Genomic DNA, 16,336 nt, shown 5'->3' on the forward strand with positions numbered 1-16,336 from the left:
AATGGTATTTTTTAACATAAAAGTCAATTTGTTCTGTATTTACAAAGTATAGCAAAATTGGTAAGTAGGTCAACAGACAGATGGCAAATTCTAGCTGATTCTAAAGGTACAGTGTCTGAAGTGAAAGTGAGTATTACTTGCTCAGTTGTGTCTGACTCTTTGCGACCCCATGGACTGTAGGTAGCCAAGGCTCCTCTGTCCATGGAACACTCCAGGCCGGGAATGCTGGAGTGGGTAGCCATGCCCTTCTCCAGGAGATTTTTCCAACCCAGGGATCAAACCTGGGTTTCCTGCATTGCAGATGGATTCTTTACCATCTGAGCCACCAGGGGAGCCCCCCAAACACAGATAAATGTAGTTAACTGAAATGTAAGAAAATCCTATCAACACGGACATGTTTCCAGGATAACACATGGGCATTTTGCAGGGACACATGGACATTTCACTGGTTACATTCCAGCTGACAGTAGCAAACACTTCCTACTACTGAGAAGGTGGTGTGACACCAAAGGACCAGGCTCAGAGGCGCAGATACACAAGAAGAGAGGCAACCAACAGAGACGTAGAACAGAGAGAGGAAGAGACACAGGTGAGGAGCCCGAGAGGCTGAAAAAATGGAAAAACCGCTGAAAGGGGGGGAACATCACTAGCATTACCATCATCTACAGAAAAGCTCTAAGTGTAAGCTACTGTGCGCTATGCCTTCAGTTTTATTTCTAGAAAGCTGAGTTGTGTCTTTAAATTTGATTTACATTCTTAATATAGCCTCATTTATTATCTTCCCAGAAGCTATTAATTAAATTGATGTCACAGTTTATTATCAACCACATGTAAGAGTTCAGAAAATATAAAAGACAGAAAATATGTATTAGAAGATTCAAAATACCTCTAGCAGGATTCAAAATAAAAGTTATCCTGAAAAGAGTGAAGCAGAGAATGAAAGAATGCCTAACTTTGAATAGAGGTGAACATTCAGCAAAAACATCAATTTGGAACAAATTGATTTTTAATAGAAATATCTACTCTCTTACCAAGCAATTTATTGGCTCTGAAACACTCTAATGCCACCCACAAACTGAGCATCTGTGGCCAGCAGGCGACCCTCCAGTATCTCCACACGTTTTCACTGCTGACGCACACGCTCACTAAGAGTCAGTTGTGTTTATTCCCAAACGTGTTTATTGCTATTGTACTTACTCCTATAATTACATGAATTCAGTATTCTATAAACAGATGAAACATGGGTGAAAACAGAAAAAGATAGTATCTGCTTGTCTGAAGACTAAGTTGAATGCTTTAGAAAGATTCAAAGGCAAGTTACTGAAAAAAATAAAAAAAAAGGTTTGTTCAACTTCAGTGTGGTTGGGGGGACATCTGCAGAAATATAGAAGTATTGCTCACTCAGATTTCTTAAGGAAGTCTAAGTTCTTTGCTCTACTGTAAGGAAACCAAAACTGAAACCTGTGATGAAACATCAGCAGCAAAGGTGCATGAAAGATACAAGGAGGGACAGACACATCCTCAAAGGAAAACTCTCCAGGGTTGCAGCAAAAGTCTGCCGAATACAAATCTCTATTTCAAACGTTTTCAAGAAATGATTTCTGGCTTTAATACTTTTTAAAGTAACTGACAACCCACCTTCCCCCTGCAAGTTTATCCAAGAAGCTTCTAATCTGAATTAGAAAAAGTATATATGCTATTTCCTGGTGACCTTAAAACCTGCCCAATGCTTTCTCCAAGGTTTCAGTTGACATATTTAAAAGATAAAGAGAAAATCTTAAAAGAAAATAAAGACGGGGGCAAGAGAACAGTGATGGCTAACTGCTCATCAGAAACAACAGATCACATAAATAAGACCAAAACTCTGTATTTAGTGAAAATATGCTTATAAAATGAAGAACATTAAAAAATTCTCACACTTAAAAAAGCTGAGTTTGTTTCCAGCAGATCTATACCCAATTCTTTCTCAAAAAGGCATATTAGAATGCAAATAAACTGACATCAGTATCGGCGTAAACTCTAACCTGATCTAATTTTAATGTTATTTAGTGAAAAGGGAACAATCTGCAAACTCCAGTCATTCATTATTAGTTATAAAATATTTCTGACTTCTTTCACGACAACCATGACACAGACTTCCACACACCTGGGTGACTGAGGATGTGCAACAGCACTGTGGAAAGTAAGAGCTACTTTATTCTTGAACAGACTCACCTCTCTGTTTTGGAAAAATCTCTTCAGGGTGCTGTAAAATAAAGTAAAAATGCATTAGGTAATTACTGTAACATATAAAGCTAAGTGAAGTTAGCAAAAAGTATTAATAAAGAGAACTACCTTCATTATGGGCCGGGCTCGCTTCTCAAACAAACCGCTGGGAAAAAGGTAAGTGATCGCCCTCTGAAAAGACGCACAAAATTAACACCGGTTGTAAAACCAAGTTCACGTTTATGACTAATAGTGACTGAGTGCTTACCACGTGCCAGATAGTGAACCAAGGGTTTCACGTGCATCATCTTACTGTGTAGTCTTTTAAGTGGATTGATAAAACCACCACACATACATTCCCCAAAGGGCAGGCCCCAATCCCCCACCGCCGAGACACCTGGATGTTTTCAGAAGCTCTCTGAACTTTTCCTCGAACTTGGGAGAGGCTCTTCAACTATGTTTTCCCAAGTGCGTTCTCTTCAGTGCCTGCTTCTCAATGGGGATGCTCTCGGCATTTTGAACGTGAGGCCGCCCTGTAGGCTAACTTCGCCCATACAGCGGGTCATTCTGTCATCCCTGGTCCTTCTCCCAAAACCTCCGGCAGGAACATACCCAATGCTCTTGACAAATCTCGCCCCCACGTTTCCCTTCACCTCCTGGGGGCAGTACTGCCCCCAACCTGAGAGGGACCATGTAAGCCCCTACAGTCTTCTCCAGCACCCTCCTCACAATCAAAAGGAAAAGCAAACACCAAGAGCACGGGTCTTCATCTCTGCTGCACATCAGATGCAAAGCCTGTGGACCCTACACCCTCCCTGAGCTCCGGATGGACTGGCAGCGCCTTGCAGCACCCGCGCTCTTCTTTCAGAACCTGTTTCTTCTGCACAGAAAACATGCTGGAGACTCCCCTGGGGGTCCAGGGACTAAACTCTGTGCTCCCAATGCAGGGGCCCGGGTTTGATCTCTGGTCAGGGAACTGGATCCCACATGCCACAATCAAGGCTCAATGCAGTCAAAGAAATATATATATATTTTTAAAGAAAATGTGCTAGACCAGATCCTGTCCCTAGAAGCAGGGCCTATAAATTCTGGGGTAGGGCAAATTCAATTACATTAAGGAGCCTAGGTATGTCTCTGGGTCAAGTTTTACTCATTCTGCCTTCTGGCAATAAAACCAACACTAAAAAACAACAACAACAACAAAACTCAGGTCAAACACCAGAGTGCTACTTTTGTGAACTTTTTTCTTTTTGAAAAAACCAGGGGCTCCTCTCTCCTTCTCTGCAGAAGGTGGACTTTTTATTTCATAAATGATGTTGAGACAAGTGGTCGCCAATTGGAAAAGATAAAACTGGACCCAAACCTGACACCACATTATCTGAATAAACTCCAGATGAGTCAGAGAGCCACAGGTGGAAAGCGAAGTCAAAGCGGTACCAGAAGACAACGCGGATGAGTTCGCCAGGGCCTCCCCTGGTGGCCCAGAGGTAAAGAATCTGCCTGCAATGCGGGAGCCTTGGGTTTGCTCTCTGCGTCGGGAAGATCCCCTGGAGAAGGGCATGGCAACCCATTCCAATATTCTTGCCCGGAGAATCCCATGGACAGAGAAGCCTGCCAGGCGATAGTCCATGGGGTCGCAGAGTCAGACATGACTCAGCAACTGAACAACAACAACATAGAATCCTTTAGAAATTTATAAGACTACAGCATGGCTTATCTAAATCCAAAACCAAAGAATGTAAAAAAAAAAAAAAAACCCAAGTGTCACAGAGTAAAGTAAGGTATTTCTCATTTGTAAACATGCTGCTTACATCTTCAAATTTTCATGAGAATGCTGGTGACTGCAGTGTTCCCTCCCATGAAGGCTAAATATGTAACTATATATTCTCAGGCTTTATGTCAAAGGATGAAAGGACTGCAGACGCCATCCGGGACATGGAAGCCCTGGGTCAGGACTGCAATCCCTATTAATTAGGGATCCCAGCTGGGCAGTGGGTCTGCAGCTGTTAACGTGATCAATGACTTACCTACATGTCATCTCTACTGATTCGCTTATAAATTACCAGCAAGTGAGACTAATGTACAGGTGCTAATTTATTTAAACTGTTCTCGGCAGCGCTACACAGCTTTATAAACTGCATCTGGCACCTAATGTTGGCTGTCAGTTGTACTTAGACATGCCTGTCCTAACGACTCTGTTCATTAGAAGTGAGCACAAATTATGAAATATTGTGAAAAATGATACATCAAATGGAATGGGCACAGCAAATCAATTAGAGAAACTTCACACAGCAGATTCGCACTTAGGAGAATAAAACACTCAGGTTTCAGAAGGAGGTCTATAATACCAATTAAAAAGTAATTGGTAGACTTCAGCAGTATTATATATCAATTTGCTGGCTTTTTTCCTGAATTTCTCGACTAATGCAGAACTTAACTTTTAATTCCCAAATACACTCATTAGTAAATGCAAGTGCAATTCTGTATCCGTAATATTTAGGATAACTGAAATATCTCCAAACTTAAAATTGATAGGCTGAATCAAAAAGAAAGATGCAAATACCGGTGGTCTTCACCTTTTTGTGTATTTGCAGCATGACTTTGAGAAAAGGAATTTTGATGATCCATGTGAACCATCAAAAAGGGTTAAGAGTCAGCGGCACTACAGAGGTCTTTCTACTCCAGCAAGCAACGTGTGACTGTGTCTATGGATTCAGGGGCCCTGACCACCACTCACCTGACCGGTCCGCAGCCCTGGGTCAAGATCTCTACCCCACTCCTGTTATACATGATGGGGCTATTTCTCCGTTTCTGTACAAAAAGACTCTTCTCTTGGCCAAAGTACAACTGCTTGACATTGAATTACAACCCCACTCAGCTCAGTGTTCATCTGACAGAAACTACCACCCCCTACCACCCCAACCCAGCACACAGTATTCTCAGATGAGAACACTCGCCTGATCTACATCTGACAGTCACCTGGGAAAGATTTATGGCACAGGAGTTGAGGTCCACGCCATTAAGATCCACCTTCAAAATATTTAGCATGCATTTAAGTACTTTCAGCAAGATGCCACATACACAGACTACCACTGCTTGCCACGGGGTTCCCTGGCAGCTCAGTGGTAAAGGACCCGCCTGCCAATGCAGAAATATAAAAATATTGCTCACTCAGATTTCTTAAGGAAGTTTAAGCTCCTTAAGAAAGAGACTTGGGTTCAATCCCTGGCTTGGGAAGATCCCCTGGAGGAGGGCATGGCAACCCACTGCAGTACTCTTGCCTGGAGAATCCCATGGACAGAGGAGCCTGGCGGGCTACAGTCCACGGGGAGGCAGTCGGACGCGACTGAGCGACTGAGCGCAGCACAGCACACTGCTCGTCAGAGGGACCACTTTTCCTGTCACCAGCAGCACCAGTGACTTGGGAATGAAGAATGGTGCGCAGCTCCTTTCTCTTCAACATAACTGAAGAAATTAGACAAAATTCAAACTATTTCGAAATGGAGAACATCTACACCTAATTTCTTTCCAGTGAATTTGCTATTTTACCAACTAAAAGGGTATTTTTCATATAAATTTAGCACTAAATATTTTGCAAAAACATTTCCAGCAGATATACAATGCTGGAGCTTTATTAATAATAATAAAATTTCTAATAATGTAACTTAAATGTAAACAGTGACAAGCAGAATTATTTTTATTCATAAATTATACCAATGATATTTCTTTTTTATTTCACTAATCCACCTCAGCAGTCTTTTTAAAGGCTTATTAAATTAAGGGTGCACCAACATGCAAGATTAGCTAGGTGTAATTTTCATACTTTTATGTTATATATGTTTCTTTCACTGAGGCCAGAGGCCAGACTCCTAGTCCAGCTCAACCTTCTGGAATAAAGTTGTAAACCTAGAAGTCAACGAAAAAGGCCTATAAATGAGCTGACGTAAATCTGTGATTTTACTTAGAAGGAAGGGCATGTGGGTCCTTATGCTGAGTCCAGTGGCTCTTGGCTCTAAATCACACACCTAACAACCTGAGCTGTGCCAAAGGCAGGCAGGTGAAGGGGCGCCGAGAGGCAGAAGCAGAGATGGACACGTTGATGTGGAAGAAGGGCCGTGCCAGGTCATTCAGTACAGGGACAGCATGTCCTCGGGGACCCCGCAGTCTGACAACCACTCCAGAAAGGAAAATCCTGCGGCTCCAAAAGGTTCATTGCGCTCACTGTGTTCTACTAAGTAAGGCAGGGAGACTGCATCTGATTGTAGAAAGTGTTACCCAAATCAAATCTTTGAAAGCATGGGAACAGCAGACCTTGGGTGAACGCCTTGTATAGTCTTAGCGTCCACAACAATAAACACCTGCCCTGTGAGGTTTTTATGAAGATGAAACACAGGGATGCATCATGAGCACACACAGGAGGTTTCAATAAGTGGCAGTATTCTTCACTACAAATAATGATTAAAAATCAGTTTCTCTCCCTCTGGACTTCCCTGGTGGTCCAGTGGTTAAAAATCCACCTGCCGATGCAAGAGGCACAGGGTCCTTCCCTGACTGGGGAATTCAGATGCCACGTGCCACGGGGCAACTGAACCCACACGCATGGCAAGTGCAGAGTCTGTGCCACAAAGAAAGACCCTACATGCTGCGTCTATGACCTGACATGGTCAAATAAATATTTTAAAAAGTTTTCCTAACTTTATTGACTATGCCAAAGCTGTGTGGAGCACAATGAACTGTGGAAAATTCTGAAGGAGATGGCAACACCAGACCATCTGACTTGCCTCTTGAGAAATCTGTATGCAGGTCAGGAAGCAACAGTTAGAACTGGACATGGAACAACAGACTGGTTCCAAATAGGAAAAGGAGTATGTCAAGGCTATATATTGTCACCCTGCTTATTTAACTTATATGCACATACATCATGAGAAATGCAAGGCTGGATAAAGCACAAGCTGGAATCAAGATTGCCAGGAGAAATATCAATAACCTCAGATATGCAGATGACACCACCCTTATGGCAGAAAGTGAAGAGGAACTAAAAAGCCTCTTGATGAAAGTGAAAGAGGAGAGTGAAAAAGTTGGCTTAAAGCTCAACATTCAGAAAACGAAGATCATGGCATCCGGTCCCATCACTTCATGGGAAATAGATGAGGAAAGAGTAGAAACAGTGACAGATTTTATTTTGGGGGCTCCAAAATCACTGCAGATGGTGACTGCAGCCATGAAATTAAAAGATGCTTACTCCTTGAAAGGAAAGTTATGACCAACTTAGACAGCATATTAAAAAGCAGAGACAATACTTTGCCAACAAAGGTCTGTCTAGTCAAAGCTATGGTTTTTCCAGTAGTCATGTATGGATATGAGAGTTAGATTATAAAGAAAGCTGAGTGCAGAAGAATTGATGCTTTTGAACTGTGGTGTTGGAGAAGACTCTTGAGACTCCCTTGGACTGCAAGGAGATCCAACCAGTCCATTCTGAAGGAGATCAGTTCTGGGTGCTCATTGGAAGGACTGATGTTGAAGCTGAAACTCCAATAGTTTGGCCACCTGAGGTATAGCGGTGACTCATTTGAAAAGACTCTGATGCTGGGAAAGATTGAGGGCAGGAGGAGAAGAGGATGACGGAGGATGAGATGGTTGGATAGCATCACCAACTCAATGGACATGAGTTTGGGTGAACTCCGGGAGTTGGTGATGGACAGGGAGGCCTGGCATGCTGCAGTTCATGGGGTTGCAAAGAGTTGGACACGACTGAGTGACTGAACTGAACTGAACTTTGGATATCAAATTATTTATTATTGTCCTTAGAAATAAGCAAGCATTTTGTCAGTACAGAAATGTTAAAGAAGACCCATCAGCTGTACTGTCTCTTTTGAGTGATACACGCAGCCAAACCTCTTACAGAAAGAATAGTTTCAGAAACATAAATGGAAACAGGAATTATAAAATGACAGATTCCCATAAATGTCAGTGCTTCGGTCATGGTTGGTTGTCACTGTCCTCTTCTGCTTTAGCGTCTACTCTAATGATAGAGAGTTTAATACAATGCCACAAGAGTCAATGGGCATAAAGTGTGAGACTTGGGAAAGCTGGTCAGTCAGTGGCCGTCAAGTGGAAGGCAGGGGCACTGCGTCCCAGAGAAGGCTCCCATTTCCGCACGGGCTCCCAGACGCCAGCCCATAGCGCAGAGTGCTCTCGGGATGAAGCGGCCCCAGGACGAATCCACGTTCCCGACAGGACTGCAGAGTCTTCTCCTCAACACACCGTCTAGTGGATAGTCTGCGACCAAGGCCACTCGGGCACTGGCGACTGACTCAAGTCACGGTGGATTTTGTTTATTACGCTAACGGCGATAAGAGCAACAACACAGCACATCAGTCTCCTGCTCCCTAGTTAGATTCTGAGGTTGCGAACAGCAGTTCTTCTTTCAGAGATGGGGAAACCAAGTGACGATGCTGTGAGCTGCTACACGTGGAAGTCCACGGCACTGAAAGGGCTCTCCTGACGCCAGCTTCTGTAGCTTTCCACAGCATCACTTCAGCTACAACACATTTCTCTTCTAAAGAAAGATCAGTAACAAAGGTCTACATCTACATTCCTCACAAGAAATCCAGCTTCATTTTAAAAGGTTCTACATATTTTAAAAGAAGCTATTGTATGTTTTTTACATATTAATTCGTGATTTCACTACTTTGTTGGCAAACTCTAAAGAGGATTTTTATTATGTTCGATTAGCACAATGATACTAAATATTATCAACTTTACTTACACTGAAAACACACACACTACAGTTTTAAAAGTGTAGGAAAGCTGTGGCCTCTCACATTTATAGCAAGATTTTAAACATATCTTCTCTGGAAAACAACTCAATATTTTAAGGGGCAGAACTAATAATACTGCTTCTACCTGACTGAATGACAGAATATTTTAGATATCTCTAAATAATATAAAAAGGATACTCTAGATAAAAGACACCAATATGTATTTTTAAAACAACAAAAAAGTTAGCTATTTTAATATGTGAAAAAATTGTTTTACATCTTTAATATTTTTGCCTAAATGAATTTCATAAATGATTTCAGTGATCATTATTGTAGCAACTGGTTAAGTATTAATAATAAGGAAAACCCAATCTCTAAAACACATAAAATAATAACAAATGGTTTAATGTGAATACAGTGGCACCCAATTTTCCTATGTAAAAATTACACAACGAGCCCAGACTTTTAACTAGGTGTATTCAGTTGCTCAGTCATGTCCCACTCATTGTGACCCCACGGGCTGTAGCCCGCCAGGCTTCTCTGTCCATGGGATTTTCCAGGCAAGAATACTGGAGTGGGCGGTCATTTCCTTCTCCAGGGGGTCTCCCCGACCCAGGGATCAAACCCAAGTCTCATTTGGCTCCTGCACTGGCAGGCAGGTTCTTTACTCACTGAGCCACCAGGGAAGCCCCTAGTTTAACAAGTCAATTAATGCAATAAATAAAAAATAACTTGTATCCTTTAAAGTATAAATTTTTTTTAAAAAATCTCTGATTCTTGTGAGTTTTAACTGACATCTAACACTTTGTTTGAAGACTTTACTGTTAAGAAGTCATGTTTCACTGAACAATGTTAGAAAAACAAAGATCTGCCCTTGTTCCCATGATTCACAAAACAAGCACTGCACTTACATCAATATCCTCCTGGGTGAACGTTTCTGGGTCCTCCCCCATCATGTTGGCCAAGTGTCTCTTCCCAATGTTGAACTCTTCAATCTGCTTTTTAATAAAGTCCACTGTGTAACTTTCACGTCTTAAGGCTGCAACATTTTTCTTTGTTGTTACAGCTGGGGAATGTTTGAGCCTTAATATCTAGCAGGAAATACAAATGGAAAGAGAAGATTTTAAGTTAAACAATGATCTTATACGCCACCGTCTCTAAATAAAAGAAGACATTTTAAACAATTGTCTTTTTAGGACGGTACTCAATTGACAGGAGTCTGGAGACGAGATAAAGCTTGCTTTTAAAAGCCTATACTCACAAAGAAGTTTAAACTACTAGCATTTCAACACATTAAAAAAATAATAAAAATACCTTCATTATCTGCTAGAAATATCCAGATTTGATACCGACTGGTCAACGTCAGCTGCTATGGGACTTGACATATAGTGAATGAGGGTGAAACGGTACAGTGCATCCTCAGTCTTGTCTGACTCTTTGCATTCCATGAACTGTAACCTGCCAGGCTCCTCTGTCCATTGGGATTCTCCAGGCAAGAAAACTGGAGTGGGTTACCGTGCCCTCCTCCAGGGAATCTTTCAACCCAAGATGGAACCTGCGTCTCCTGCACTGACAGGGGGATTATTCACCACTAGCGCCACCTGGGAAGCCCAAAGAGAGAAACACCACTCCCCTTAAAGTAAGCCTGTGTACATGTAGAGAGAAAGCAGCAAGCAGAAGACACAGACCTGGCACGTGCTTCTCATGGACACAATACCCTGACAAAGCTGAAGGACACTTCTGAGGTCAGGTGACAAGAAGACTCTCCTCCCCCTCTTCTCTCTCTTGATCAGACCGAGGAAAGCAAGACATGGTGAGCTGCCCCCCAGAGATCCACAGGCCAAGCACTGAGGGTGGTCTCTGGCCAAGAGCCAGCACAACAGCTGCAAGGATGTGAGTCTTGCCCACACCCACACTGAGCATGTGGGCAGCAGATTTCCACCCCTGGCCCGAGATGACCATGGGCTGCTGCCTTGCAGGAGACCTTGAGCAGAAGGCCCAGTGCAACTGTGCCTGGAATCCTGACTCACAGAGTTCACGAGGGAAATATCTGTTGTTTCAAGCTGCTCTATTTGAGGTTAATTTGCTACACAGCAATAAATAATCACTCAACACCCCAATTCGGAGAAGGCAATGGCACCTCACTCCAGCACTCTTGCCTGGAAAATGCCCCGGATGGAGGAGCCTGGTAGGCTGTAGTCCATGGGGTCACTGAGGGCCAGACACGACTGAGCGACTTCACTTTCACCTTTCACTTTCATGCACTGGAGAAGGCAGTGGCAACCCACTCCAGTGTTCTTGCTTTTATTGCAAAAAACATTGCAATAAATCTTAGGGACAGAGGAGCCTGGTGGGCTGCCGTCTATGGGGTCACACAGAGTCGGACACGACTGAAGCGACTTAGCAGCAACACCCCAATTACAACAATAAAGCAGAGTACGAGAAAGTTCACTTACTCTGCTTTATAAGGAAAGAGAGGTAGCAACGATGGGCATACCTATTATCAACTTTTCTTTAAATAAGAACTTTGTAAACTACATGAGGAAAATGAACATTTTGATGACCCAGTATTTTAATTAAAGTGACGAGGGACACACTAAAACATCTTGAAGGATGACATGGCCAAGGGAACAACTTATGCTACCAAAGGGCCTTCCTTTCCCATTGCTAACAAAATGGAATTTTTAAAAATTCAAAAATTATCTGGGGAAAAACACAACTAATGCACATAGCTGTATAAAGCATCTGCTACAAACACTGGTCAATTTTTAAATCTGCTTTGCAAAGACTTTTGAGGAATTTGCCAGTAGTATTAAGACTACTGAAAACAAACTGGATGCTGTGAAAAACACAGAACATTATAACCTCCAGGAGCCCACAAGATGAGAGACGAAAAGAACAGATCCTTAAGACAGAGGCAGCAATGTTTTTTGCAATAAAAGCAAAATACACAAGGGCTAAGCCATCAAATATCATCCAGCATTCTTCTCTGGCTGACAGTCTGATCAACAAAGGCTTGTTGACTCAGTAAAAACTTAGAAAGTGCTCAGTAGAAAATCAAGAGAACATACTGATGTTTGTAGTAACAGTTTTCAAAATAGAGACTGGCTTACTGCTTTTTCCTCTTGTGAATGTGATAAATATTACGGAAAGCTAAATGAGCATTCCTACATAAAACTATATTGATAGGCATTAGGAATTCATGGATAACCTTTGTATTACACCGTGTCAACTACTTATAACAAAGCCAAAACTACTCTTATTTGTGACAGTAAAAGAGACATGTGTACCCCAATATTCAATGCGGCACTGTTTATGATAGCTAGGGCATGGAAGCAACCTAGATGTCCATCAGCAGACGAATAGATAAGAAAGTTGCGGTACATATACACAATGGAGTATTACTCAGCTATTAAAAAGAATGCATTTGAGTTAGTTCTAATGAGCTGGATGAAGCTGGAGCCTATCTTACAGAGTAAGTCAGAAAGAAAATAAATCAGAAAGTAAGTCAGAAGAAAGTCAGTCAGAAAGAAAAACACCAATACAGTATATTAATGCATATATATGGAATTTAGAAAGATGGTAATGACGACCCAATATGCGAGACAGCAAAAGAGACACAGATGTGAAGAACAGACTTTTGGACTCTGTGGGAGAAGGCGAGGGTGGGATGATTTGAGAGAACAGCATTAAAACATGTATGTTACCATATTTGAAACAGATGACCAGTCCAAGTTCAATGCAAGAAATAGGGCACTCAAAGCCGGCGCACTGGGACAACCCAGAGGGATGGAATGGGCAGGGAGGTGGGAGGGAGAGGGGTGGGGAGGGAGGTGGGAGAGAGAGGGATGGGGAGGGAGGCGGGGTTCAGGACCGGGGGAGGGGGGAACACATGTACACCTGTGGCTGACTCATGTCAGTGTATGGCAAAACCCACCACAATACTGTAAAGTAATTAGCCTCCAATTAAAATAAATAAAATTTTAAAAATCAAGTATCTTAGCATAGCAAAACACTTTCTAATCCCGTCTTGCCATTCTCTCATCAGTTATTATGCCAACTGTAATTGCTAGAACCAATTATTTGTCGTTGCCAGAATCCACTGACTGTGCACATCTCTGGTGCTTGGGTACCAATGGCATCTTTCTGGAACAGAATCCTTCTTTTCTCATGTAACTCCTGACGGACGCTCCCATTACCTCCTCGAGAGGAGGCTGCCATTCTGTCCATCTCAACCCGTCTGTCTTAGGCTCGGCGTGTCCATGCCCCTCCGTATTTACCTCTACAAATCTCACAGTACACTGTGTGTAGATCCCTGATATTCACAGGTTTAAAACCAGAAAAATCTGGCCATTCACAAGTAATATTCCCTCCTCCACTCAAATTTGGGACACCCAGATATCTGCACTTGTACTGAAGCACTGATGTGAAACATGGATTCCACAATTCTGGTACACAGGAGAAAACCCATCGCAGAGGCTCCCAACTGAGCACCCAGGAGTCACAGGTCAACAGAACTTACTTCTTTTTCCTTGTTGCATCAGCGTCTCTCAAACGTTTCTGACTGTGACTCATAGTAATAGCTACTGCTTATATCACTATCTGGAACACACTTATACTCAATAAACAAAAAGTAAAAATACCCTCTATAAGAAGGCTTCCCTCGTGGCTCAGTGGTAAAGAATCTGCTTGCAATGTAGGAGACGAGGGTTCGATCCTTGGGTTGGGAAGAGCCCCTGGAAAAGGAAATGGTAACCCACTCCAGTATTACCTAGAGAATTCCTTGGACAGAGAGCTGGTGGGCTACCGTCCATGTGGTTTGCAAAGAGTTGGACATGACCAAGCAATTAACAACAAAGACACATAATAGGTATTTAAAAATAATAATAATAATTGGAGAGACTTGTACTATACATGTTAGGTAAAGAAACAAAAAGTAGAAGAGACTCCATTCTTAAAAAAAAATATGCATTTCATGTATGTCTGTATGTGATTAAAAAAACATAAAGACACAGAAGGATACATGCATTAGCAAGTTTGGGAGTTCCAGGAAGGGAAAAAAATACTCTTGGCCACCTCCTCCACACTGTCAACAATAAACACATTCTGTAACCTACAGTACCTTTCCCAGAAAATTGTGTGTATACAAAAGGATATACTCAAAAGAGATGCATGAGAAAACAAAAACTTACAGCCTATTTTCCAGTTAAAAAACAATAAAAACAAATGTTTGATGGGTAAATGAATGGATGGATTGGCTGCTGTTAAAATGTAGAAGAAAAAATGAAAAATGGATAGTATTCCTTTTTTCAACAGTTTTTAATCACAGTACTTGACTTCTTTACAATATCTGGTGCTGTTAATGACTTTCCCTCCTTGCAACATTCTCCTGTTTCCTATGACTCCACACTGCCTGGTTCTTTTCCTACTTCTTTGGTAGGTCATTCCCAATCTCCTGGGGGCCCTTCTTTCTCTACTGTTCGTCCTTCAGGGTCTGGTCCTTCTTTTCCTCACTGACTGCACCTTCCCCCAAATGATCTAATCCATTAATCACCACACACAAGGTAACACAGGACTTGTAAACCAGCTTGCCTCTCTTTGGGTCCACTTGGACACAGCAAATATAACTATATAATAAATACAATTATTTCCAAAACTAAGCTCGTTTTTCCCCCCTCTCAAATTTTGTTCCTTTTACTCAGATCCCATGTCAGTAAATGGTATTATCATCCAATCAGTTCTGAAGCTAGAATCCTGGCTTCCCACTGGCCCCAGGATTAAATGTAACTTACAAGCTCTGGTCTCCAGCATTCAGGTACCTATTACCGAGAAAATTAACAGAATGGAAACTGCTCAGACGCAAGACATTTTAGACATGTTTCTCTCTCCTCTCCACCGTATGACCTCCTGCATTAAGTCTTTGGGCCACTACAGGAGTCCAGTTCTCATCCACCTCCACCCTCTTGATCGGGGTCTCGGGGGGCAGGGCTGAACCTATAATCCACCCAGAAGACAGGTCAAGGGAGGGATCACTCTGTTTCTGTCTCAGGTAAGTTCCCCCTCACTGCACCCTGAGAAAATCAGCCACAACCTCAAAGGTTGGCCGCTGCAAGGCAATTCCACCCTCTGTTTACCTGAGACCTCTGTTGAGCACCTAAGATCCCACAGGCCCCGTCTCCCAATGCTGGGGGCCGGGGTTCGATCTCCGGCCAGGGAACTAGACCTCATATGCCGCAACTAAAGCGATCTCGCACCCAGCAACTAAAGATCCTCAGAGAAACTAAGGACTCCGGCGGCGCCTGGCCACACCGCGTGCTACAGGGACCAGCACTGCCACCTTTCCCAAGCCTTACCTGGCATCTGGTACCTGTCTGCAGCCCAGCAGCCGCGGCTTTCCAGAGGCCTTGTTCCCGAGCGAAGCTAACCCTACCCGCAAGAAAGAGCCGGTAGGAAGCTGCTGCGCCGCAGGACACACAGGGAGCTGCCATGTTGGCGGCAGGAGGCGCGGGCTGGAGGGCGATGGGGCAGGGCCTGCAAACTGCGCCGGCGCAGATGGGCGCCGGGTCAGCGAGGCTGCCGGAAGAGGCTCCGAGCGAGGGGCGTGTCCTGCGACCCAGGTTGGCTAGTCGCTGATTGGGTGCGTGAGCACGCGGGGCGTGTCCGGCCCCGCCCCTGGTCCGGGTCCCTAGTCTACTTGGCATCCTGGTCTTTCACGGCATCCTGAAGTCGGTGGCTCACCCAGTCTCCTTGGAACGACTTCTACGTGGCTTCTCGCCAACACTTTCGTGCCACGCCAAGCCTGCCCTGGCGCCAGCTCCCCCTGCGCAGCCCTGACTTCACGCCCATTATCAAGCAGCTCCTCTCCGAGCCTCTGCTCCCAGCCGACCGCGTCCAAGCACGGGTTTTCCCTCCTGTCACCTTCCCACCTGGGTCCAGGGTCTCCATCCTTCTGCAGGAAACTGGTTATTTCCTAAGTGTATGATGCACAGGCTAACCCTTACACCGGCGGGAACAGACCCTTGTCTTTGCTCATCACTTCCCTGCTGTTGGGCTTCCCTGTGGCTCAGCTCGTAAAGAATCTGCCGGCAATGCGGGAGACCTGCGTTCGATCCCTGGGTTGGGAAGATCACTTGGAGAAGGAAGAGTCTACCCAATCCAGTATTCTGACTTGGAGAATTTAATGGACTATACAGTCCATGGGGTCACAAAGAGTCGGACTCGACTCAGCAACTTTCACTCTTGCTTTCCCCTACTGTTGGGCTTCCCTGGTGGCTCAGTGGTAAAGAATTCACCTTCCAATGGAGGGGACAGGGCTTTGATCCCTGATCTGGAAAGATCCCTTGGAGAAGGAAATGGCAACCCACTCCAGT

At 43.6% G+C, this 16,336-nt stretch overlaps 1 protein-coding gene across 1 annotated transcript in view; it reads right to left on the reverse strand.

The window, feature by feature from the left end:
- The window catches only part of MRPS9 (mitochondrial ribosomal protein S9), a 36,655-nt gene extending 21,144 nt beyond the window's left edge, over positions 1-15,511 (reverse strand). The window contains exons 1-4 of the mRNA XM_069580570.1: positions 15,320-15,511; positions 9,878-10,057; positions 2,335-2,397; positions 2,215-2,245 (exon numbers count right to left, since the gene is read on the reverse strand). Of these exons, the coding sequence (XP_069436671.1) occupies positions 2,215-2,245; positions 2,335-2,397; positions 9,878-10,057; positions 15,320-15,454 (409 nt within the window). The 5' untranslated portion in view covers positions 15,455-15,511. The remainder of the gene's footprint in view (positions 1-2,214; positions 2,246-2,334; positions 2,398-9,877; positions 10,058-15,319) is intronic.
- Between the last annotated feature and the right edge of the window lie 825 nt (positions 15,512-16,336).

The sequence above is a fragment of the Ovis canadensis genome, chromosome 3, assembly GCF_042477335.2.
Source record: "Ovis canadensis isolate MfBH-ARS-UI-01 breed Bighorn chromosome 3, ARS-UI_OviCan_v2, whole genome shotgun sequence".
NCBI classification, from domain to species: Eukaryota; Metazoa; Chordata; class Mammalia; order Artiodactyla; family Bovidae; genus Ovis; species Ovis canadensis.